Consider the following 26,618-nt stretch of genomic DNA (forward strand, 5'->3'; position numbering starts at 1 on the left):
TGCGCATGCGCGAACCGGAATCGGCGACGCAGGATTGCACAATTGCGCGCCAATTACCTCTCTATATAAGCACAATCATTTACCATGGGCACACTCCCTCTGAGGAAGTGTTATTCACACGAAACGCGTTAGGGAGGTGCCCCTGACCTGTGTATCCATACCACAAGGCTATCCTGACTGACACCCTGGTGGCCAGACTCTGTTTTGGATGTAAGTTTACCCTTAAATTGTACGTGCTGTAAGTTTTGCTTATTAAAGATATATTACACTATCAGAGGCTTCTCTGGGTCTCATCTATTGCATGGGAGCCCGCTTTTGAAGGTTACGTTTATTTGGGAATGATGTGTGATCACCCCCTCCCCCGCTGATGATCTTTCTGGTGGATGACTTACCATTATACCTGGATTGATGACATCTGGTGGCCAACCTGCAGATGACATCCTCCTAATATTGCAAGTCCAGAGCACCAGGAGCGGGTCTTAATTGCTCCATGCGCATCTCTTGCGCTATCTGGTTAGTGCATTATTTGTACAATCACGAGATCACAAGAGTCACGAATATCTTTGAACATGGATTATTGGGACAATTGCACCTATCACTTTATCTCACCATGCAATATGGACTGAGTTTTTTCATTTAAGTTATTATGCTATTCATGTTCTGATTTTCCGCCTGTTCATACTAACTTTAATAGCACTGCATATCTTATTTTACATGACACATTTACTGACAGAGAAATTTTTTTACTGACAACTTGAAAAATGACAGAATAGAATAATGGCACTCAAACACATTTTGCCGCAATTTGGAATCGTGGCCAGAATTGTGGGCATTCTGTTTGTGATTTCAAATTGCGAAATTATGAATGTGAACAGGCCTAAATGAACATGAGTGCATATTGCTGTGACCTTGATTCTTGGCTTCAATTTTAACTTGACATGTCAAGTGTCAGAGGTGGCGCCATCTGTTCTGTCAAACTTGCCCAATGAAGTCAATGGGACTGCACTGCAGCCACAAGCCAAAGACTGGCTTTTGATCGTGATGCAGTACTTCACTGCAAAATTCCAATTTGTCTGGAAAAAAAATTGACATTCAGGAGCCAGCATCGCCTCCTGAATGTCTGCAAGCTGCCTCTGCAAAGAGACCCACTGTGGATCGCTTTATAAAGCAGTGGTAGGGTCTGCAGCAAGTGTGAAAGAGGCCTAAGGCCTGGTTCACACCAATGAGTTTTTAGTGCTTTTTGCAGAAACACACTACAGCCTATTTAACATGGTTTCCTGTGGGACATGTTCACATCTATGCGTTTTTGGAAAGGGTCAGGGACATTTTTTAAATGCAAAAAGTAGCATTTTTGCTAAAATAGAGATCAATGAAAAAGCTGCTGACACGCATGTGGTGTGTTTTTGCTGCATTTTGTCATGTTTTTACTGTGTTTTGCATTTTTGTTTCTGCCCAGCGAGAAAAAAATGTTCACTTTAAAAAAAAAAAAAAAAAAAAGCTGCAAGAAAAACACAAAATGCAGTAAAGATGCACAGGTAAAAAAAAGAGGTATAGACTCCAGAGAGAGCGATATCATTTCCCCGGTACAAATCATTAGTAAGACCTCATCTGGAATATGCAGTTCAGTTTTGGGCACCAATTCACAAAAAGAACATTGGGGAACTGGAGAAAGTACAGAGAAGGGCAACCAAACTGATCAGAGGCATGGAGGAGATCAGCTATGAGGAAAGAATAGAGGAACTCAATTTATTCTCTCTGGAGAAGAGGAGAATAAGGGGGGATGTGATCTCCATGTATAATACATAAGGGGGGGAATATGATCTCCATGTATAATACATAAGGGGGATATGATCTCCATGTATAATACATAAGGGGGGGATATGATCTCCATGTATAATACATAAGGGGGATATGATCTCCATGTATAATACATAAGGGGGGGATATGATCTCCATGTATAATACATAAGGGGGATATGATCTCCATGTATAATACATAAGGGGGGATATGATCTCCATGTATAATACATAAGGGGGATACGATCTCCATGTATAATACATAAGGGGGGATATGATCTCCATGTATAATACATAAGGGGGGATATGATCTCCATGTATAATACATAATACCACTCCCCCTTAAAGTGTTACTAAACCACGGACCCTGCATTCACTATATCCGCTCTCCCCGGACCCCGCATTCACTATATCCGCTCTCCCCGGACCCCGCATTCACTATATCCGCTCTCCCCGGACCCCGCATTCACTATATCCGCTCTCCCCGGACCCCGCATTCACTATATCCGCTCTCCCCGGACCCCGCATTCACTATATCCGCTCTCCCCGGACCCCGCATTCACTATATCCGCTCTCCCAGGACCCCGCATTCACTATATCCGCTCTCCCCGGACCCTGCATTCACTATATCCGCTCTCCCCGGACCCTGCATTCACTATATCCGGTCTCCCCGGACCCTGCATTCACTATATCCGCTCTCCCCAGACCCTGCATTCACTATATCTGGTCTCCCCGGACCCTGCATTCACTATATCCGCTCTCCCCGGACCCTGCATTCACTATATCCGCTCTCTCCGGACCCTGCATTCACTATATCCGCTCTCTCCGGACTCTGCATTCACTATATCTGCTCTCTCCGGACTCTGCATTCACTATATCTGTGTAGACATGCTGTGGCTGCAGTGCTTTGCTTCACGGCTGTGGCAGGATTTTCTACATAAAGATAGACAGCCCTGACATGAACCCTTTGCAGTCTGCTGCTGTCTGTCCTTGCCAAATGTGTGAACTAGCTCCTAGGACTCTGCTCTTACCAGTCAGTGCTGGTGCATCGCTTGAGTTAGTCTGCACTGGTTCATACACTTTAGCCCCTGTGTGTTCCTGAATTTGAGTTGGGTTCTTCTCTCTTGCATATTCTGATCCGACCTGTTTTGACTTCACCTTCTGTTCCTGTCTGTTTTGTATGTATGTAGGTTTATTCTGTGACCCTGGTTATGACTCCTGTCTGTTTGTTGTGTACTGGCACCTTGTCCATAGATGTCAACCTATTGAGAAGCTCACTACACTGGTTAGGTAGCAACAAAAAGTTGCTGTAGGCTGTTTAAATATATAGCGTAGCTAAGCTGATTAATGCTCCATGTACACTGCAGCTGATAATCTCACATTTAGGAGCTGCTCAGCGTTTTTTTCAGCAGCCCCTGAACTCTCCCTAATGTTTTCCTATGTGTCCATGTACACATCGTCGTTTACAGTCATTTACAGGCATTTGAGTTTACAGTCGCTTTTTTGAACACAGAAAACTTACATTCAGCAGTTGATTTTATCAGTGTTTCAAATGCAAAACACGGCTAAATGCGGCAAATCATGTTTATATGCGTTTGAAATTTTTTTTTAACTCTTCCAGTTCCCAATGCTGTCCAGAGCCTTTTTTCATCATGAAAAATGCATGCAAAGAGTTTTCAAGGTACTCAAATGGACAAAACACTGAACGCAGGATGTTCCTACCAAGCTTGGCACACATTGTAATGACCAATTCACACCTCAGACCTCTCCCACCCTTGGAAACAAAAGATATGTTATGTTAATGACCATTCACACCTCAAATTCCTCATGAAGACCCCCTTCCAGGTGACCTTAATGACTCCCTCCACCAGACACCTTTCCCACCCTTGGAAACAAAGGAAATGTTAATGAGCAACACACACCTAATTATCTCAACACATACTGCTGTCTCTGCTTCTACTCTCAGTATTTCTCTGAAACAGTCTGAAATAGTTAATAATTTACCACTTTTCAGTGCATTCTGGGTATTTGGGAGGTTCTCCTCTGCTTATCTTAAAAAAAAAAACGATTCTAAACGCAAACGCACATAAATGCGCATAAACACGTTATGCAAACGCGGCTAAGCAGACTTTTTTTTACCTACGTTTTCCAGCAGTCAGTTTTCATCGTTCAGAAGTGTCCCGTGTACATGGGGCCTACATATAGTGCAAAGCTAAGTTGATTAAGGGCCCATGTACACTGCAGCTGATAAACTCACGTTTATTTGCTGTTCAGAGTTTTTTTCAGCAGCCCCTGAACTCTCTCTAATGTTTTCCTATGTGTCCATGTACACATCTTCGTTTACAGTCGTTTACAGGCAGTTGAGTTTACAGTCGTTTTTTGAACGCACCAAACTTGCGTTCAGCAGTCGATTTTATCAGCGTTTCAAACACAAAACTTTTCCCACCCTTGGAAACAAAAGAAATGTTAATGAGCAACTCACACCTAAGCTAATCTGAACACATACTGCTGTCTCTGCTGCTACTCTCTGTATTTCTCTGAAACAGTCTGAAATAGTTAATAATTTACCACTTTTCAGTGCATAAACACGCTACGCAAACGCGGCTAAACAGACGTTTTTTAACTTAAGTTTTCCAGCAGTCACTTTCCATCATTCAGAAGTGTTCCGTGTACATGGTGCCTTAGGGGCATGAATGCTGCAAAACCTAATTACAAAGATCTCCCAATGCAGATGTTTTAGAAATGACCGACATATGTGGCTTACTAAATAGTCTTCGTCATGGGGTCAGTGCTCCAGTCTTCTTCAAACTCTCCATACAAAATGCATTCACTATATCCAATCTCCCCGGACCCTGCATTCACTATATCCGCTCTCCTCAGACCCTGCATTCACTATATCTGGTCTCCCCCGACCCTGCATTCACTATATCTGGTCTCCGCAGAGCCTGCATTCACTATATCTGGTCTCCCCAGACCATGCATTCACTATATCTGGTCTGGCTGGACCCTGCATTCACTATATCTGGTCTCCCCGGACCCTGCATTCACTATATCCGGTCTCCCCGGACCCTGCATTCACTATATCAGGTCTCCCCGGACCCTGCATTCACTATATCAGGTCTCCCCGGACCCTGCCTTCACTATATCCGGTCTCCCCGGAGCCTGCATTCACTATATCCTGTCTCCCCGGATCCTGCATTCACTATATCTGGTCTCCCCGGACCCTGCATTCACTATATCAGGTCTCCCCGGACCCTGCATTCACTATATCAGGTCTCCCCGGACCCTGCATTCACTATATCAGGTCTCCCCGGACCCTGCATTCACTATATCAGGTCTCCCCGGACCCTGCATTCACTATATCAGGTCTCCCCGGACCCTGCATTCACTATATCTGGTCTCCCCGGACCCTGCATTCACTATATCTGGTCTCCCCGGACCCTGCATTCACTATATCTGGCCTCCCACAGAACATGGACGAGCAATTATTTTAGTAAATATGAACTGTAAAATACCTTTTCTCTTAGAGCAGTCTTATGACTTCTATCAGTGCCCAGCAGAGCACATGTTAAAGTTTGTTGGAGGAGTTTTCATTCTGCTCTAGGAGGATGCAGAACCACTGACCCTCTGGACAGTGCTGACTGCCCCTATGCTGATCACACGCACTCTCCCAAGGAAAAAACCGATTTCTAGCAATACACACCAAACTGTGCACGTGCAGAGTGACCCCACATGATATGTCTTATCAGGAGATAAGAGGGGGACACTGGAAGAAGGGGAGGATCAAAGAAGTCAGGATCAAACATCCTTCTTACACAATGCGGAGGATTAACCCCTTAGGTCCCACAGTGAGTTTAACAAGCATGCATTACTGCATCTACAGACTGATTGTACTGCTGTGGGTGTAGTTACACTTTAAGCTGCGAAGGAAGGGGTGTAGACATGCTGTGGCTGCAGTGCTTTGCTTCATGGCTGTGGCAGGATTTTCTACATGCAGATAGACAGCCCTGACATGAACCCTTCGCAGTCTGCTGCTGAATGCTCAAAGTCTCTGCTATATAACACAGCTGTGCTCTGCCTGGGGGTTCACTGAACAGAAAGAGTAATATATGTGCCATTGTTGGTTTTAGTAGGATCAAAATAAACCCCATCATTGGTGTAAGAAGAAATAACAGAAACTCTGTCTTTGGGGTCAGTTGGAATCCAATAAACCCGTATCATTGGGGTCAGTAGGAATACAATAAACCCGTATCATTGGGGTCAGTAGGAATCCAATAAACCCGTATCATTGGGGTCAGTAGGAATCCAATAAACCCGTATCATTGGGGTCAGTGGGATTAAAAAATGTGCCGTCTGCTGAGAGAGTTTGAGAAAAATTAAGGGTAAAGAGACGAGAAAGTGCAAGTAAAATGAGCCCAATCATTGGTGTCAGTGGGAATAAAATGAGCCCAATCATTGGTGTCAGTGGGAATAAAATGAGCCCAATCATTGGTGTCAGTGGGAATAAAATGAGCCCAATCATTGGTGTCAGTGGGAATCCAATAAACCCGTATCATTGGGGTCAGTAGGAATCCAATAAACCCGTATCATTGGGGTCAGTAGGAATCCAATAAACCCGTATCATTGGGGTCAGTAGGAATCCAATAAACCCGTATCATTGGGGTCAGTAGGAATCCAATAAACCCGTATCATTGGGGTCAGTAGGAATCCAATAAACCCATATCATTGGGGTCAGTGGGATTAAAAAATGTGCTGTCTGCTGAGAGAGTTTGAGAAAAATTTACGGTGAAGAGACGAGAAAGTGCAAGTAAAATAAGCCCAATCATTGGTGTCAGTGGGAGTAAAATAAGTCCCAATGTTAGTATCAATGGGACCAAAAATCATTGGCATTCAGTGTGAGCAAATCAAGCCTTAATCATTGGTGTTACTGTAATAAAATATGATTGCTGGTGTCATTGGGAGTAAAATAAGTACCAATCAATGGTGTCATTGTATTATTATTACTACAGGTACTTATATAGCGCCTTCAATTTACACAGCACTTTACATATATATTGTACATTCACATCAGTCCCTAACCCTCAAGGGGCGTACAATCTAAGGTCCCTAAATCACATTCATACATACACATATTAGGGCCAATTTTGACAGGAGCCAATTAACCTACCAGCATGTCTTTGGAGTGTGGGAGGAAACCGGAGTACCCAGAGGAAACCCACGCAGGCACAGGGAGAACATGCAAACTCCAGGCAGGTGGTGCCGTGGTTGGGATTCAAACCAATGACCCTAGTACTGCCAGGTGGAAGTGCTAACCACTTAGCCACTGTGCTGATAAAATAGGTCCCATCATCTGTCTCCATGAATAAAAATAAGTGTCAATCATGGTGTCAGTAAAATAAGTCCCAAGCTTTGCTATCATTGGGAGCAAAATAAATAGCAATTATTAGTTTCAGTAGAGCACAAAAAAATGAACTCCAGCCCAATGTTTGTGTTTAGGGGTCAACTTATCAGATCTCACTCCCCGGCAATGCTCTGTCCGGCCAGTCTTGCTGTGACCATTGGGCAGGAGGTCGCATCTCCAACACAGTGCCAGCCCAAATGCAGTGCCAGGTGCTTGGATATTACACAGCAATCTTTGAGGTTCTGCCAATCTCACAAGAGACTGGCATTTGGCCAAACCTGGAACAGTAACCCACCTCATTGACTGGCCACGTTTTGCACTCACTACATGCTGTATCCATTTTGTGATGTCCATCAACCACACCCTGACTCATGCATCTGCTCACTGGGATTACCTGCTGATTAGATTGATGACCCACCATATTGGAAGCAGCCTCTGAGACACCACTTGATAGGGGAAGTTACCTCTAAGTCAGGGGCGTATTTGCTGCGAGGCAAACAAGGCACTTGCCTAGGGCGGAACTTTTCAGGAGGGCGGCGCCGAGCCTCCGAAGAAGGGATGTCAGTGATGTCATTTAGTACAGCAGAGGAATACAGTGAGGAGTGGCAGAATCAGCCGCCCCTGGACAGTGTCGTCCTCTGGGATCATCACTCAGTCCTGGCTCTCCACCACCATCCACTGCGTAAAGCTCCAACACTCAGAGCAGCCTACAGCCTGCATGCTGGGAATTGTAGTCCTTCCCCCGCACAGCCTGCCGGGATTGTGACAGGTCGGAGGTGGGGGAAGGACTACAACTCCCAGCATGCAGTGCGGCCAGCCAGGCTGTAGGCTGCTCTGAGGGTCAGAGCTCTCCGCAGTGGATGATGGTGGGGAACCAGGACTGAATGATGATCTCGGACGACGACACTGTCCAGGGGCGGCAGGGATCTCTGTCACAGAGAGGGAAGAGGGAAGGGAAATGCGGCTGTGAGGAGGATTCATACCAGCAGTACATGGCTCCCCCCCTCTGTCTCCGCCCCTCCACCAGGCCTGGTGAGTGATCTCCATCCTACTACTGTGTATACCATGTACCTTCTCACCGCCCATACCACTAACTGACACCTTCTCACCATTCATACCACTAACTGACACCTTCTCACCATTCATACCACTAACTGACACCTTCTCACCATTCATACCACTAACTGACACCTTCTCACCATTCATACCACTAACTGACACCTTCACACCGCTCATACCACTAATGACACCTTCACATCGCTCATACCACCACTGACACCTTCTTGCCGTTCATACCACTGACACCTTCACACTGCTCATACCACTAACTGACACTTTCACACTGCTCATACCACTGACACCTTCACACTGCTCATACCACTAACTGACACCTCACCGCTCATACTATTAACACCTTCACACCGCTCATACCACTAAAAGACACCTTCTCACCGCTCATACCACTAACTGACACCTCACCGCTCATACCACTAACTGACACCTTCTCACCGTTCATACCACTAACTGACACCTTCACATCGCTCATACCACTAATGACACCTTCTTGCCGTTCATACCACTGACACCTTCACACTGCTCATACCACTAACTGACACCTTCTCACCGCTCATACTATTAACACCTTCACACCGCTCATACCACTAACTGACACCTTCACTCCGCTCATACCACTAAATGACACCTTCTCACCGCTCATACCACTAACTGACACCTTCACACCGCTCATACCACTAATGACACCTTCTTGCCGTTCATACCACTGACACCTTCACACTGCTCATACCACTAACTGACACCTTCACACTGCTCATACCACTGACACCTTCACACTGCTCATACCACCAACTGACACCTTCTCACCGCTCATACTATTAACACCTTCACACCGCTCATACCACTAACTGACACCTTCACTCCGCTCATACCACTAAATGACACCTTCTCACCGCTCATACCACTAACTGACACCTTCACATCGCTCATACCACTAATGACACCTTCACATCGCTCATACCACTAATGACACCTTCACATCACTCATACCACTAACTGACACCTTCACATCGCTCATACCACTAACTGACACCTTCACATCGCTCATACAACTAACTGACACCTCGCCGTTCATACCACTGACACCTTCACACTGCTCATACCACTAACTGACACCTTCACACTGCTCATACCACTAACTGACACCTTCACACCGCTCATATCACTAACTGACACCTTCACACCGCTCATATCACTAACTGACACCTTCACACCGCTCATATCACTAACTGACACCTTCACACCGCTCATACCACTAACTGACACCTTCACACCGCTCATACCACTAATGACACCTTTACACCGCTCATACGACTGACACCTTCACACTGCTCATACCACTAACTGACACCTTCACACCGCTCATACCACTAACTGACACCTTCTCACTGCTCATATCACTAATTGACACATTCGCACCGCTCATACCACTAACTGACACCTTCACACCGCTCATACTACTAACTGACACCTCCTCACCACTCACACCACTAATGACACCTTCACACCGCTCATACCACTGACACTTTCACACCGCTCATACCACTGACACTTTCACACCGCTCATACCACTAATGACACTTTCACACCGCTCATACCACTAATGACACCTTCACACCGCTCATACCACTAACTGACACCTTCACACCGCTCATACTACTAACTGACACCTCCTCACCACTCACACCACTAATGATACCTTCACACCGCTCATACCACTGACACCTTCACACCGCTCATACCACCAATGACACCTTTCCGCCGCTCATACCACTAACTGACACCTTCACGCCGCTCATACCACTAATGACACCTTCACACCGCTCATACTACTAACTGACACCTCCTCACCACTCACACCACTAATGACACCTTCACACCGCTCATACCACTGACACTTTCACACCGCTCATACCACTAATGACACCTTCACACCGCTCATACCACTAACTGACACCTTCACACCGCTCATACTACTAACTGACACCTCCTCACCACTCACACCACTAATGATACCTTCACACCGCTCATACCACTGACACCTTCACACCGCTCATACCACCAATGACACCTTTCCGCCGCTCATACCAGTAACTGGCACCTTCACAGAAAGATGTGGTCCACAACTAAGTTCTGCTCAGCAAATGTTGGTGCATTAGAGACAGTGGGGGTGCACTGGAGGGGGGTGTTTATGGTGTTGCTTAGGGCAGCACAAAACCTAAATACCCCAGTGCTCTACATGTATGTGTACCCCAAGCTGTGAACCACCATCTTAGTCAATTGACTGTACTATGCATGACCCCGAGGGGCCTTGGTGACATCAGACAAGGAGGCAAATAATGTTGGGGTTGGTTGTCAAGCAGTGAGCTACTTGATGGCCCTCCCCGAATTTCCACAGTACCCCAGGCAAGAATACATAGAACAGCACAACAACATTGAGGTGATGTCTTGGTGCTTTCTGCTTGAACACCAACCCCAAAATTATTTGCCTCCCAGCCTATAAAACCGTACATAACTCTAGAATACGTTTTTTCTATTGTATATTTAACCGCTTACTGTCCAGGCAAGTTTTTTTATTTTTCACATATGACTTAGAGCCTCTAAAACATTATATATGTTCTGAAAGCAGAGGCCCTGGAGAATAAAATGGTTGTAGCAGCTATTTGTTTATATCACACAACATTTGCACAGCTTTTTATCAACTACAAATTTTCAGGAACAAAATCACCGAAAATGAATTATATTGCACACAAACACAAAGTAATAAAACATTTTTTGCACATTACGAAAGATGATGTTGTGTTGAGTAAATAGATACCTAACATACCAAGACTGGAAACTGAGTGGAAGAAACAGCAGCATACTACAGTTCCTAAAATTATTCTTTAAACACTTCCCGTCCAGCCCATGTATATAAATGGCTGGACGGTGGCAGTGCAGGGTCGGGTGGCCATTTATAAACGTCCTCCCCGCCCCCTGCTTTAGCACGCTCCCTGGGAGCACGCAGCACCGCGATCTGGTGCCCGCTGTGTCCTCCGGAGGGCGCAGTGGAAACCTGATCGTCGTACGGGACCTTTGTGCGAGGTTCCGATCATGTGATCACTGATTGGCCAATCAGTGATCACATGCAGAGTATTAAGCAAGATGTCACTTCTGACATCATTGCTTACTACGTGTTAAATCTGTGAATGATCACCGAGATCACATGGTACAGGGCTATTCAAAACAGCTTTGTACCATGTGACAAGCTGTGACCAATCGCAGCTCACTCAGTAGTTCTCAATGGCTTCAAGAATGCAGCCAGAGAGAAGGAGAAATGATTGCTTTTACAGCCTTTATGGGTGTAAAAGCAATCAGTGTAAAAAAAAAAAAAAATCATCACCCCCCACAAGTAGTACAGTGTCACCATGGTGACACTGTACTGCTAGGGTGACAGTATGTGAAAAAAAAAAAATAATATAAAAAAAAAATAAAAATGTAAAAATAAATTTTAAAAATTATAATTTTTGGTTATAAACTAATTTGGGTTATTTATTTTTTTTACTAGAAAGAATGGAATAAATGTTGGTCAAGATTTATGATGAAATATTATGTATTTGCAAAATGTTATAAGAAAAACTTTTTTTCAAAATTTTGGACATTTCATTTATATAGCAAAACAAATAAAAATCCCAGTGGTGAGTAAATACCACCAAAATAAAGCTTTATCTGTCTCAAAAAAATGCTAAAAAAATTCATATGGGTACAGTGCTGCATGACCGCGCAATTGTCATTCAAAGTGTGATAGCACTGATAGCTGAAAATTGGCCTGGACAGGACGGGGGTGAAAGTGTCCGGACAGGAAGTGGTTAAACACCCTTGCAGGTAACATTGTAGAGTTAATTGTGGCGCAGAATTCTTGCTCTCGCTCTGATGTTCGTGGAGATACTTTACATGTGTGGTGCAGCCGCTGTTCACATAAGCCCACATTTGCATTTGTGTGTATGCATGGGGGGTACGTTTACATTTTTTCTAAAATTATTTTTTATTTTAATAAAATTTATTTACACTTTTTAAACTTTTTTTCGGGAAAATTCCCTACCACCTCAATGGTTTAAGAAACCAGAAGCAACAAATATCTGGTCAGTACCGGTTTTGCTGGTTGTAAACAAGCCATTTCTGACTTGGGGAAAGCATCAGATCAAACCGATCTTGGAGTGACCCAATACTTTTAGAGGGTCTCATAGACAACTGAGGACAACTTTCTGGAACTATTTACAAACCTTCTCTGCAGCACAGTCTAGCCAGCATCTCCTTAGTGTACCACCTCAGACTCTAGATGAACTTCTCCTCTTCACCCAGCAATCTGGAGGTATCCCTGAACAGGGGATATGGTTCCTGTCACTTTAAGAGATGAACAGTCACTGGCAGGTGGCTAATCTGGTTTTCCACCAGAGTGCTCCTTCCCCTATCCACCCAGGGGGGTGTAGGTGTACTCAGATCCTTTCCTTGTGGGTTGGTGGCTGCTACCAGGCCTATCAGCTTGGCCACTCCTTCCCTGCCATACAGGTGGTTCTTTCTTAGGGGGCCAGTGAGCTCTGAGCTTTAATCCTTTCTAGCTCCAGGCATGCAGGTATGCCCCATCATACTGGGCCTCCTCGCAGCTTCATTCCTTCAACCTCACATCTTCCTCTTTATCTTCCACCAGCTCTCTCCAACTCTCTTGCCACTAAGCAGGTTCTAACACTTTTAAGGGTGTCCAGCCCCTTGCCAAGCCTTCTGTTGGTCCCTCAAGAGTGAAGCCAGCCACTCCTCAAATCCACCCATTGCCTCTAGAGCTTTCCTCCAAAGCCCTAGACCAGGGGGAAATTCCAGAGAAGCTGGCCTACAGAGCCTCTCAGCTCCTGACCATAATTTGAACGTCTGGCTATTACACCTAGGCTGCTACTCAGTCTCCCTGACTAACAATTAAATACTAGCTTCCCCTAGCTAAACTAGGAGGGAGCTACATATATATTCCTTGATTGCGGTACATGCACTGATGAGAATGCAGCATTCCTCTTGTGCATGGGTGAAATTTAAATGGAAGGTTGTGAAACATCTAAAGGGAAGTTTTGAAAAAGGGGAGGTACTGGGAGTTGGGTAGGGCGTGGATCCAAGGGATAATGCTCAAAGACGGGTAGGGGCAGAGGGAGACATGGGGTAACTCAGAAGTGGAGAGTACCTGCACCTATTCTTTGAGAAAAAAAGCCTTGCTATATAATATAAAATGTTTATTTTTAACATACCCACAGCTACTTTTTGTGCATGGCACCTTTGAAATCCCATTCACACTAATCGTATTTGCACTCTTTCACAGCCTCTCTTTATTTTTACTCCAGAGGAACTGTTGAAGTGATTTTCAGGTCTCAGGGAACCCCTGCAAAAACTAATTCATTGGGGGTCAATGGGGAAAATGCCCCTTTACAGTTGTAGTCAAAATGGCACCCTCACAGATAGCTAGAAAGATAACGGACGTCATGACATTTACTTTACCAAGTGGTGTTGACCCTGAAACTATGCAGACACCATACAATGGAAGGCCAATTAACTACAGCTCAGGGAACCCCTAGAGACCTCTGGAGGAACCCTGATTGAGAAAGACTGCTCTGTTGAACAGGTCATAAAATGTCTAGAGTTTTTCTTGTACCTAATAATTGAGCTTTTATTTGTTTTTGTTGATCTGTTTCTATTCTTTTTTTTAAGATCCATAATATTTTGCTATGGTGCATCTCGCGGTCACACCGGAGTCTGCCTTAGCAGATGAACCAGTGAAGATCAAAGCCTGGGGCCTTCCTCCACATCAAATTGTTACCATTAGAGCATGGATGAAAGATGACAGAGGAGAGATGTTTTACTCTAGAGCTTTCTATATAAGTGATGATAAAGGAATAGTGGATCTTCAGCAATCCCCAGCCACTGGTGGAGACTTTCATGGGCTTCATCCAATGGGACTTTTCTGGTCTCTAAAGTCAGTTACTCCACACCTCAGGTTGATCAAGCGGGATGTGATGGGAAGTCCCTTTGAGATTCACCTGGAACTCTACGGTCAGCTGGAGCTTTATACTAAGCCAGAAAGTTCTCCTGAAGCTACTGCGTGTCTGAAAAGATGGTATGTGGCTCCTGAGGTCCAGAGATTGCAAGTCCGAGAAGGGCGACTTCGGGGAGCTCTCTTCATTCCTCCAGGCAAGAAATTCTTGTTGAGATTTCTATCAACAGAAATCCTCTCTGCCATTTTATGAAAACATCATAAGATTAAGTAGATGAGTTCCATACTGTTGAAGCGATGTGACTGCAGATAGGAGTCTGTTTTACTCAGCAGCTGATATCATAACAATGACCCTATATATATTATTATACAGGATTTATATAGCGCCAACAGTTTGCTCAGCGCTTTACAATATAACGGGAGACAATACAGCAACAATACAGTTCAATACAAGAGGGATAGGAGGGCCCTGCTCCTCGGAGCTTACAATCTAGGAGTCTGTTTGTGTGTGTATATATATATATATATATATATATATATATATATATATATATATATATTTATCTTGATGCATAGGCATTTTTGTACTTTCCCAGTATTTGTAGAGTATCAAAAGTCTGCATTGTATGTGACTTTAAATGGTGGCATACGGATTCCCTTCTTGATTATAATGGCACTCAAGTTATGATTCCAGATGTCCTACCACTTAATTATATGCTCAAGCTTTGTATCAAAAGACATATTAATGGTGCACAGTTCACAGATCTAGAACAATAGCATAGTGCAGGGGTGTCCAAACTTTTTTCAAAGAGGGCCAGATTGGATGAAGTGAACATGGTGGAGGGCCGAACATTTTTCCGAACATTCTTTGAACCATTACAATTAAATGCAAATAAATTATTTTATGCCAAGTTAATTGCAAACGACATACTTTTCATTTCATAACATTAAGATCAACTGACAGCTGAGTTTTCACAATGTATTGAAAATAAATTTAAAAAAAACTTACCTGCACTAATGTGAAGGGTGAAAAAGGTAGCTGGAGCTGACATCTCTGTTCGGCAGCCGGGAGGGGAAGAGAAACACACTTCACGCTGGAAGCCCGGCCCTGACGTCACCACCCTCTGTCGCTCCCAGCACGGTGCAGTCACGCATGCGCACTGCTCTCAAGCAGAAGACTGTCTGCCACAGAAGGGAGGGCCGTGCGACAGCCGCATTTACACAGACCAGGGAGAACGCGCCGCAGTCAGGCATGCGCACTGCCCTCTGCTCTCAAGCAGAAGACTGTCTGCCATAGAAGGGAGGGCCGTGGGAGGGCCACATTACACAGAGCAGGGAGGGCTGTTGGAGGGCCGTATTAAACCGACCCCGGGGCCGTAAATGGCCCGCGGGCCGGACTTTGGACATGCCTGGCATAGTGTCTACTATCGATCTATATCCTTGTTCGCAATGTTTTTTTTGGCCAAATTGTTTTCCTGTTTCCATATTTCTTTGTATGGGCCCCAAAGTTAGGACCTGATCTTTTACTGTGCCCACAGAATAAAGAGCCTCAACTACATAAAAGGAAACAAGGGTACCATCATCCAAAATGACTATATAGGAGCTAAAGGGGAATAACTATCTCGGTACCCATTAACAGCAAAATAAGATAAAAAGATATAATTTTATTGATACAAAAATTTAAAAATTTGTCAAACATATATATCAGGGGTCCCCAAACTTTCTAAATAAAGGGCCAGTTTACTTTTCTTCAGACTTTAGGGGGGTGGGGGCGGAGTGTGACCAATGGGAATAGAAAATGTTCTGGCATCAATGAGGGTAAACAAGTCCCCATCTTTAGTGTTAGGGGAGGAATAGTGCCCCAACATTGGTGTCAGTGGGAGGAATAGTGCCCCAACATTGGTGTCAGTGGGAGGAATAGTGCCCCAACATTGGTGTCAGTGGGAGGAATAGTGCCCCATTGTTGGTGTCATTGGGAGAAATAATACCCCATTGTTAGTGTCAGTGAGAGGAATAGTGCCTCAAGGGCAGGATGAAGGCAAGCAAAAGGCCACATACGGCAGTTTAGGGGCCACTGATGTGCATGAATTCATATAAAACTACATGATATACCAGCATGGTGTGATGAATTATATAAATTATTGTAACTCTGCCACCTAAGATGATATAGCCATGGGGGGGGGGGGGGGGTACATGTTGACTCCTCTACATGTTTTGCGGACATAATCCACTTCTTCAGGAGGAAAAGTCAAGATATACTCTGCCCATAGATAGAATCAAACTTCCACAGAGTGTAAGGTATGTCTTAAAGTGCTATACATACACATTACATATATAAAATGGTGTTTATATCCTCTATAGAAGTGTTCCACTTTGCTCACCTGTGACAGGAGTAGAGACTCAATACCTGCCAATAGTGCCATCTCTATCTCATGAATAAGAGTGGCTAATGCAGCACAAACTTTGATACATTTCCATATAAGTGATATCACCATGGCTTTTTTTTTTAGAGAATAGGTGCAGGAATTCAACCATGCCCCGTCCACTACCAAACCTTCCCCAGGGAGGAGAGCACACCAAATCAAATGGTGGGAGGGTCTTAAAAGGGCATTAAATAACAGGAGTACACTACATACAGAATGCAGAGTTCAGGAGTGTGCTGCATACAGTGTGCTTGGTTCAGGAGTGAGCTATGTACAGAGTGCAGGGTTCAGGAGTGAGCTATGTACAGTGTGCTTGGTTCAGGAGTGAGCTATGTACAGAGTTCAGGGTTCAGGAGTGCGCTATGTACAAAGTGCAGGGTTCAGGAGTGAGCTATGTACAGAGTTCAGGGTTCAGGAGTGAGCTATGTATGTGCAAGGTTCAGGAGTACTCTACATGCAGAGTGTAGAGCTCAAGGGTGCACTATGTAAAGAGTGTACAGATCAGGAGTGTTCTACATACAGAGCGAAGAGAGTAGACGTGTGCATTTCGTTTTGTATCGAATCAATTTTTGTCCAAAAATTTTATTTTTGGAGATTCAGATGTATACAAATCTCCAAATGGACATAGTAATGAATGTCAATGAATCTGAAAAAAGTTATAACGATATTAACGAATTGTTTCATTTGGATGATATCACATGATAGTGATAGTACCGTGTTTCCTCGAAAATAAGACATCCTCCGAAAATAAGACCTACTTACAGGTTTCCTTCTGGGTGAAATATAAGGCATCCCCCCGAAAATAAGGCCCCCCTAGGCTCTGTCTCGTAATGAAAATTAATTTACCGTAAACTGGTTGCTAGGGCCGCCCCGACTGGCGTCTAGCAACCAGTGACATCACTGCTGTGTGGAGGCGGAGCGGAGGTCGAAGTGAGCGGGAGAGATATGCGTGTAGAAGAACAGGAGGATCAGAGCGGACGGGACGCGGCGAAGGTGGTGAGTGCTGGTCTGTCTCTGGTGACACCGCCCTCATGATGACTGAAGGTTCTCAGTCAGTGGCAGACCCTGCTCCAGCCCAGGTCCAGGCCCCAGCCAGCCCAGTGACAGGCCCCAGGGGGGAAATGTCCGATAAAGGGGTGGGGGGGATGTCTGGTGAAGGTGTTCAGTGGCACAGGGGTGGGGGGAGGGGGATCACTTAAAATGACACAGGAGGATCAGAGAGGGCAATCAAAATGACACAGGAGGATCAGAGGGGGCAATCAAAATGACACAGGAGGATCAGAGGGGGCAATCAAAATGACACAGGAGGATCAGAGGGGGCAATCAAAATGACACAGGAGGATCAGAGGGGGCAATCAAAATGACACAGGAGGATCAGAGGGGACAATCAAAATGACACAGGAGGATCAAAAGGTCTGAACAATGTCTGGAATGACCCATTTTCCTCAGAATTTCAGAGAGAAATGCACTGTAACCAGCATGTACAACATTTGCTGCCTTCCTTCCTTAAATAAGGGCAATAATTGCCACCTGTTTTTCAAAGAATGAATGACGTCACTAATAGAACTCCACACTGCTATTATTTTGAACATGCCCCTTTCAATGAGTGATTCAATGACACAGAATCAGCAGCATGCATGTCATGACTGTTGGGTCTGTTGGATTTCTATTACTCTACTACACCTGCTAGTAAATTATTTGCCATGTAGAAATATCATTTCTACCAAAAACAGTGATTGATCCAGTTAGTGATGTCTGACTGCTATTATTTCAAACACAACTGTATATAGTGCCGTCAATTTACACAGCACTTTACATATATATATTGTACATTCACATGAGTCCCTAACCCTCACGGGGTGTACAATCTAAGGTCCCTAACTCACATTCATACATTAGGCCCAATTTAGACAGGATCCAATTAACCTACCAGCATATCTTTGGAGTGTAGGAGGAAACCAGAGTACCCGGAGGAAACCCATGCAGGCACAGGAAGAACATGCAAACTCCAGGCAGATGGTGCTGTGGTTGGGATTTGAACCAACAATCATTTAGCCACTGTGCATGCCATGTCTGTGATAAAATAAACTTACCTGACTATTGACCATTCCCCCCAGAATGTGAACCACAGGATGGGGATGGGGGGGATGAGGTAACCTAGCTTTATTGCTAAACTTCAGTAGATTAAAGTCAGATTAGTAGCCTGGCTTTGCATTTTGGATAGGCTGTGTAAATCTCAGGAATGCATGGAGAGAAAACAACAAGCCGGTCAAAAAGCTAGCATGTCTGTATTGCAACTCTGTATATGCAGTACTTTAAGTTCAGCTGAACCTTTACCTATAGAATTCAACTTTCTGCTCTCTATCTAGGTGATGGCCCATTCCAAGGAGTCATTGATCTGTTCGGGGGTAATGGCGGCCTCACAGAATTTCGAAGCAGCCTCCTGGCTAGTCGTGGCTTTGCAACGCTTGCTTTAGCTTTTTTTGCTTATGAAGATTTACCAAAGACCCTCAACTCTCTGGATCTAAAATATTTTGAAGAGGCTGCTCAGTTTCTAAGCAGTCATCCAAAAGTAAGTAAAAAATATTACAGGTAGATAAAATTGTATTGTCAGAGAATGCAGCGCTAAATTAAAAAATGTAGATAAAAATAGACAATGTGCAAAATATTCATATAGATGCCCTGTGGAGCGCTCAATAAATAGCAAGTGTAGGACGTCTGTATCGTATGTTGCTCGCATCATTTTATTTAGTTGCATTATGCTCATTATTATTTTTATTACGGAACATATGCTCTTAGTAATCCTTGTCCCTTTGTGTATTTTATTTTTGGTTGCATGTTGTATTATATGTGATGGTTAACTCCTATTTATATGTTTTAACTTGGTTTTCTCATACCATTAGAGGAACACTAATTGATTTTTGCTATCTGGAACTAGTAGCTCCACGTTATGGATATGCTGGCAACTTTGACCAACACACTGGTTATACCAGGCTACAGTAAAATGGTGTCCTTTCTTGCTTTTTCCTTAATAGAAAGATCACTCCATTATCATCCTCTATTTAAAGAAATATTGATATCTGCCTCCCTCTTCCTCATTGTGTGCCATACTGAGGCAATACGAATGATTTTTACATCTTAATCTAGTCGGACAGGACACTGTCATCTACATGTCCGTCCGTTCCTCTGATGTTGTAGTGATAACCAGTAAAATGGCCGCTCCCGTGCATATCGCGCATGCGTGCGGCATACTATAAATTACCTCATTTGGCTAGTGTGCGCTCCCTTTGATAACGTGCTCGTAAGCACGAAACGTGTCAGGGTGGAGCCTAGCTGGTGACGTCACGCCGTTCGGGCCGCGTGGAGGCCGGTGGCCATCTTTAATACTGTTTTTTTGCTGATGTGAGTTTTACTATATGTGTGTATTCATCAAATAAAGTAGAAAATACTGCACTATCAAGATCTTTGCTTGGGCTTGTTTTATTACGAGCCTCCCCTTTTAACCACTTCCAGTCCGGACACTTTTACCCCCTTCCTGACCAGGGCAATTTTCAGCTTTCAGCGCTATCACACTTTGAATGACAATTGCGCAGTCATGCAACACTGTACCCAAATTAATTTTTTACCATTTTTTTGAGACAGATAAAGCTTTATTTTGGTGGTATTTATTCACCGCTGGGATTTTTATTTTTTTTGCTATGTAAATGAAAAAGTCCAAAAATTTTGAACAAAAGTGTTTTTTTTATAAAATTTTGCAAATAAATAATATTTCATCATAAATCTTTGCCAAAATTTATTCCGTTATCTTTTTAGTAAAAAAAACAAAAAAAAACAAATTAGTTTATAACCAAAAATTATAATTTTTTAAACATTTATTTTTACATTTTTATTTTTATTATATTATTGTTTGTTATTTTATTTTTATTTTTTTACATACTGTCACCCTAGCAGTACAGTGTCACCATGGTGACAATGTACTACTTGTGGGGGGTGAGGAAGATTTTTTTTTTTACACTGATTGCTTTTACACCCATATAGGATGTAAAAGAAATCATTTCTCTTTCTCTCTGTGTGCATTCCTGCACTCATTGAGAATTACTGAGTGAGCTGTGATTGGTCAAAGCTTGTCACATGGTACAAGGCTGTTGTGAATAGCCTTGTACCATGTGACCTCTGTGATCATTCACAGATTTCACACGTAGTAAGCAATGATGTCACAAGTGACATCTTGCTTACTGTCAGGGATCCCCTCGATCCCCGCCGCGATGGTCCCGGCGCAGTATGCCGCCCTGTGCAGGGACGCGGGCTCTAGGTCCGGGCCGGCCGCGGCGCGTGAGTTCGCGCATGCGCAATAGGAGCCGCGGCCGCCCGCTGGGCACCAATGGCAGCGCAGGGCGCGATATTTAAACGGCCCTGAGCTGTCATTCAGTGCCTTCTGGTCTTGTCCTTGCCCTGTATCCTGTATCCTGTATCTGAACCTGAACCTGTAAGTTGCTGACCCGGATTGTACCTGACCACTGCTGAATTCTCCTGCCCAGACCCTTGCTTTGCCTGACCTCTCTTCCGCATGTCCCCTATTGGATTTGACCTACTGTTGATGACCTGGCGTGTGACCCGACTATTCTCTGCCCGCTGCCTTGTACCGTGCTGTCCTCCCCGTTACCGACCCGGCTTGCCTGACTCTGCACTTGCTCATCCATCCATCCATCCATCCATTCCTCTCAGCGGGGTTCCCAGACCTCCTCATATCAGGCTCTCTCCCGTGGGAGCCCCTGGCGACCACCCCTACCACTGACGGGTGCCCTCAGAAAGCACGACCTGGTCCCGGGGTACTCCAAGTCCATCCCCACCATCAGGGGCTCTGGTGAACAAGTACTCTGGGACTTAGACTCCGTGCGCTGGGGACGCCTGATTAGTGGAGTGCTAGTGGTGTCGCCAGGCGGTCCCTTACAGTACCAGAAGGCCATGACTGAGCCTAGAGGAGGGCCCTCCCCGCTGGAAGAAATTTGCAGGCATCTATCTAACCTGACGCAGGCCGTAGCAGCCCTGCAGGATAAATGCATGCAGCTGGAGCACCGCTTCCAGACCTGCTCCATATCTGACCCAGCCCCACAGGCCCCAGTTTCTGCACCCCCGGCTGCTCTTGAGCCAGCATCAGGGGCCTCCGCCCCGCTACCTATGGCGGAACCCCGGGTACCCCTACCGGAGCGTTTTCACGGGGACCGCTCACGCTTCAGGTCATTCCGTGAGTCCTGCCTCCTATTTTTTGAACTTCAACCCCGTACCTTTTTGACCGAATCAGTGAAGGTGGGATTTATAATCTCACTGTTGCAGGGCGAACCCCAAGATTGGGCCCATCGGTTAAGGGGAAACAATGACCCACACCTAGGAACAGTCAAGGACTTCTTTGAGGCGATGGCCATCCTATATGATGACCCGCAGCGGGCTGCTTCTGCCGAAGCAATCTTATACACACTCCGACAGGGCCGTCGGGCGGCCGAGGAATACGCCTCAGATTTTAGGCGCTGGATGGGGGACACTCGTTGGAACGAGTTTGCTTTGTTGCACCAGTTCCGCATGGGGCTATCAGAACCCCTAAAGGATGAGCTGGCCCGGGTAGAGGTTCCTGAGTCATTAGAGGATCTAATTGCCCTGACGATAAAGATTGACCGACGACTGCGGGAACGCAGGTTTGAGAGGTCCGGCCAGGGTTGTGGAAACAACTGGGGTCCATTCCTAGGCCCCAGCCAACCACCTAGACCAAGTATCCAGAATCCACTCCCAGGAGATGTTCCAGAACCCATGCAACTAGGCCTGGCTCGACCCAAATTATCGCCAGAAGAACACCAGCGGAGACGCTCGCAGAACCTCTGCCTCTACTGCGGGGAAGCCGGTCATATGGTACGATCCTGCCCTCAGAAAATGAGTAAGTGTACCTCTTTTTCTTCCTTGTCTATTGGCAATGTCAGTCCTTCCCAATACTTAGTTGTACCCCTCTCCTTTCAGCTCCCCGAAAGGACCGTGGAAGTGACAGCCATAATTGATTCGGGGGCATGCAGTTGTTTTCTGGATTTAGACTTTGCTCGTCAGCAGAAAATTCCCCTCCAACCCAGAAAGAGGGGTTTTAACATATTTTTGGCCGATGGTTCCCAGATAAAATCAGGAGTGGTTAATCAGGAAACTCCCCCCATTGCCACTACCATTGCCAACCAACACCGGGAATTCCTCCGCCTGGATGCCATTGCGTCACCTCTGTTCCCAGTCATTTTGGGGCTCCCTTGGTTACGGGCCCATAACCCCCAAATTGACTGGGAAACCGGGTCAATCTTGTTCCCTTCCCCATACTGTCAGGAACACTGCCGCACTTCAGGCCCGGCAGGCCCCCAGGTCCTCCTATGCTCCGAGGGGGATTCTGATCTGAAACAGGTTATTCCCACAGAATATCATGAATTCCTGGACGTGTTCAGTAAACGGGGAGCAGATGCCCTGCCCCCCCACCGCCCGTATGATTGTCCCATTGACCTGTTACCCGGCTCTGAGATTCCTTTTGGGCAAATTTTTCCCCTATCGGAACTCGAATTGGGGACCCTGAAGGAATACATTGAGGACAGTCTCCAGAAGGGGTTCATCCGTCCCTCCACTTCGCCAGCAGGGGCGGGGATCTTCTTCGTGGAAAAAAAAGACAAATCTCTGAGACCATGTATAGACTACCGGGAGCTGAACAGGGTCACGATTAAAAATCGTTACCCATTACCGTTAGTGCCAGAGTTATTTCAGAGCCTGAAGACTGCGGTCATATTTACTAAACTTGATCTAAGGGGGGCGTACAACCTAGTTCGCATAAGGGAGGGGGACGAGTGGAAAACCGCGTTCCGTACACGATTTGGGCACTTTGAATACCTGGTCATGCCATTTGGTCTGTGCAATGCACCAGCCACATTTCAGCATTTCGTAAACGATATTTTTAGGGATTACCTGGACATTTTCGTTATCGTTTACCTGGACGATATACTGATTTTCTCATCCTCCCTGAAGGATCACAGGATACATGTGGCAAGGGTGTTGGGGCGGTTACGTCAGCATGGGTTATACGCCAAGGCAGATAAGTGTTGCTTTGAGCAACCTAGCATTACGTTCCTGGGGTTGATTATCTCCACCGCGGGGGTCGCAATGGACCCTCAGAAAGTCTCGGCGATTTTGGAGTGGCCGGTACCCGCGGACAAGAAGGGCGTCCAGCGGTTTATCGGTTTTGCGAATTTCTACCGGAAGTTCATTAAGAACTTCTCGGGTCTGGTCTCCCCCATAACTCAGTTGACCAAGCTTGGAACCCGGTTCAGATGGACGCCGGAGGCTCAGGAAGCCTTTGAGGCCTTGAAGAAACTCTTTACCTCGGCACCCATTCTGGGCCACCCGGACGCTGCCCTGCCATACATTTTGGAAGTAGACGCTTCAGAGAATGCGGTGGGGTCCATCCTGTCCCAGCGAAAGGGCACCAAAGAGTTGCTCCATCCTGTAGCGTTCTTCTCAAGGAAACTTACCCCAGCAGAAAAGAACTACGATATCGGCGATCGAGAGTTGTTGGCCATCAAAACAGCTCTCGAAGAATGGAGGTACCTGCTGGAAGGTGCCTCGCACCCCATCTTGATCTTCACTGATCACAATAATCTCGAGTACCTAAGGACCGCCAAACGCTTACGCCCACGGCAGGCAAGATGGGCATTGTTCTTCTCCAGGTTCATTTTTCACATCACGTATAGGCCCGGATCTAAAAATACGAAACCTGATGCACTATCTCGCATGTTTGAAGACTCCAAAGAAGATCCGGTACCTGATACGATTCTGTCTGCAGGAAATTTCTTGGCGCTCCAGACGGACCTTCGGTCCAAACTATTGGAGGCATCCACGGCCGCGTCAGTCCCAGTTGGTGTGTCCCTCCAGAACAAGGGGGGACTCCTATGGAAGGATGGGTTGGTCATGGTCCCTGAAGAGGTCCGGACCCTTGTCCTGGGACATTGCCATGACCACCCGATGGCGGGACACTTTGGCCCAGCCAAGACCCTGGAGCTTCTCCAACGCTCTTTTTGGTGGCCAAGTATGGCCAAGGATTGTAAACTCTATGTAAGATCCTGTACCGTCTGCCAGAAAAACAAGCCATCGAGGAACAAGGCTTGGGGACTGCTGTGTCCCTTGCCGATTCCTGAACGACCGTGGCAAGGGATCGCAATGGACTTTATAGTCGAGCTCCCACCGTCCCAAGAACACACCGCGATCTTCGTGGTCATCGATCGATTATCGAAAATGGCTCACTTTGTACCATTGAGGAGGACTCCGTCTGCATCCGAGACTGCGCGAATATTCATCCAGGAAATCGTAAGGTTACATGGAATCCCGGAGGACATCGTCTCGGATCGCGGGGTCCAATTTACATCTAGATTTTGGAGGGCCCTGTGCAAGGCCCTGGATATCAAGTTGTCCCTCTCCTCTGCTTTCCACCCTCAGACCAACGGACAGACCGAGAGGACGAACCAGACCCTAGAACAATACTTGCGTTGCTACACATCCTTCCTTCAAGATAATTGGTTACCACTGTTACCTTTAGCGGAATTTGCATATAACAACGCAAGCCATTCGGCGACAGGGCAATCTCCGTTCTTCTCTAATTACGGATTTCACCCTGTCTTTCTTCCTGATTTGGTCTCTGAGTGCCCAGTTCCGGCAACGCAAGACGCATTAAACTTCTTCTCCTCGAACAACAAAGTACTACAGGAAGCCATCGCTCGGGCCCAGGAGGATAACAAGAATGCATATAACAAGAAACGAAGAGGGAATCTGGTGCTGAAGCCTGGGGATAAGGTCTGGTTGGCAACAACCAACTTGAGAATGCTTTGTCCCTCAAAGAAATTGGGACCTAAATTCGTGGGGCCTTTTTGTGTGAAACGAATGGTCAACGAGGTGGCATATGAACTTACCCTCCCTGAAACATTCAGAATTCATCCTGTTTTCCACGTGTCCTTACTTAAACCTGTGATCCCGGATGCCTTCCCAGAACGTGAATCCAGACCTCCGGAGGCCATAACGGTGGAGGGACAAGAAGAATATGAGGTGGAAACGATCCTGAAGTGCCGAAGAAGGGGGGGCCAGACCCAATTTCTTATAAAATGGAAGGGCTATGGCCCCGAGGACAATTCTTGGGAACCAGCCCATAATGTCCATGCACCCAGACTTGTCCGGCGGTTTCTTCGTGACCACCCGTGGTGGAGAGATCGGGTGGGCATCCGGAGGTTGCCCGTAGGGGGGGGGGCAATGTCAGGGATCCCCTCGATCCCCGCCGCGATGGTCCCGGCGCAGGCGCAGTATGCCGCCCTGTGCAGGGACGCGGGCTCTAGGTCCGGGCCGGCCGCGGCGCGTGAGTTCGCGCATGCGCAATAGGAGCCGCGGCCGCCCGCTGGGCACCAATGGCAGCGCAGGGCGCGATATTTAAACGGCCCTGAGCTGTCATTCAGTGCCTTCTGGTCTTGTCCTTGCCCTGTATCCTGTACCCTGTATCTGAACCTGAACCTGTAAGTTGCTGACCCGGATTGTACCTGACCACTGCTGAATTCTCCTGCCCAGACCCTTGCTTTGCCTGACCTCTCTTCCGCATGTCCCCTATTGGATTTGACCTACTGTTGATGACCTGGCGTGTGACCCGACTATTCTCTGCCCGCTGCCTTGTACCGTGCTGTCCTCCCCGTTACCGACCCGGCTTGCCTGACTCTGCACTTGCTCATCCATCCATCCATTCCTCTCAGCGGGGTTCCCAGACCTCCTCATATCAGGCTCTCTCCCGTGGGAGCCCCTGGCGACCACCCCTACCACTGACGGGTGCCCTCAGTAAGCACGACCTGGTCCCGGGGTACTCCAAGTCCATCCCCACC

At 46.2% G+C, this 26,618-nt stretch overlaps 1 protein-coding gene across 1 annotated transcript in view; it reads left to right on the forward strand.

Moving 5' to 3' along the window:
* LOC149459128 (acyl-coenzyme A amino acid N-acyltransferase 1-like) overlaps window positions 1-26,618 on the forward strand; it is a 46,531-nt gene that overhangs the window by 10,090 nt on the left and 9,823 nt on the right. The window contains exons 2-3 of the mRNA XM_089681597.1: window positions 13,996-14,475; window positions 19,071-19,273. Of these exons, the coding sequence (XP_089537723.1) occupies window positions 14,013-14,475; window positions 19,071-19,273 (666 nt within the window). The 5' untranslated portion in view covers window positions 13,996-14,012. The remainder of the gene's footprint in view (window positions 1-13,995; window positions 14,476-19,070; window positions 19,274-26,618) is intronic.

Source organism: Staurois parvus, unplaced genomic scaffold, assembly GCF_062004578.1.
Source record: "Staurois parvus isolate SC_StPar_1 unplaced genomic scaffold, SC_StPar_1.0 ptg000272l, whole genome shotgun sequence".
NCBI classification, from domain to species: domain Eukaryota; kingdom Metazoa; phylum Chordata; class Amphibia; order Anura; family Ranidae; genus Staurois; species Staurois parvus.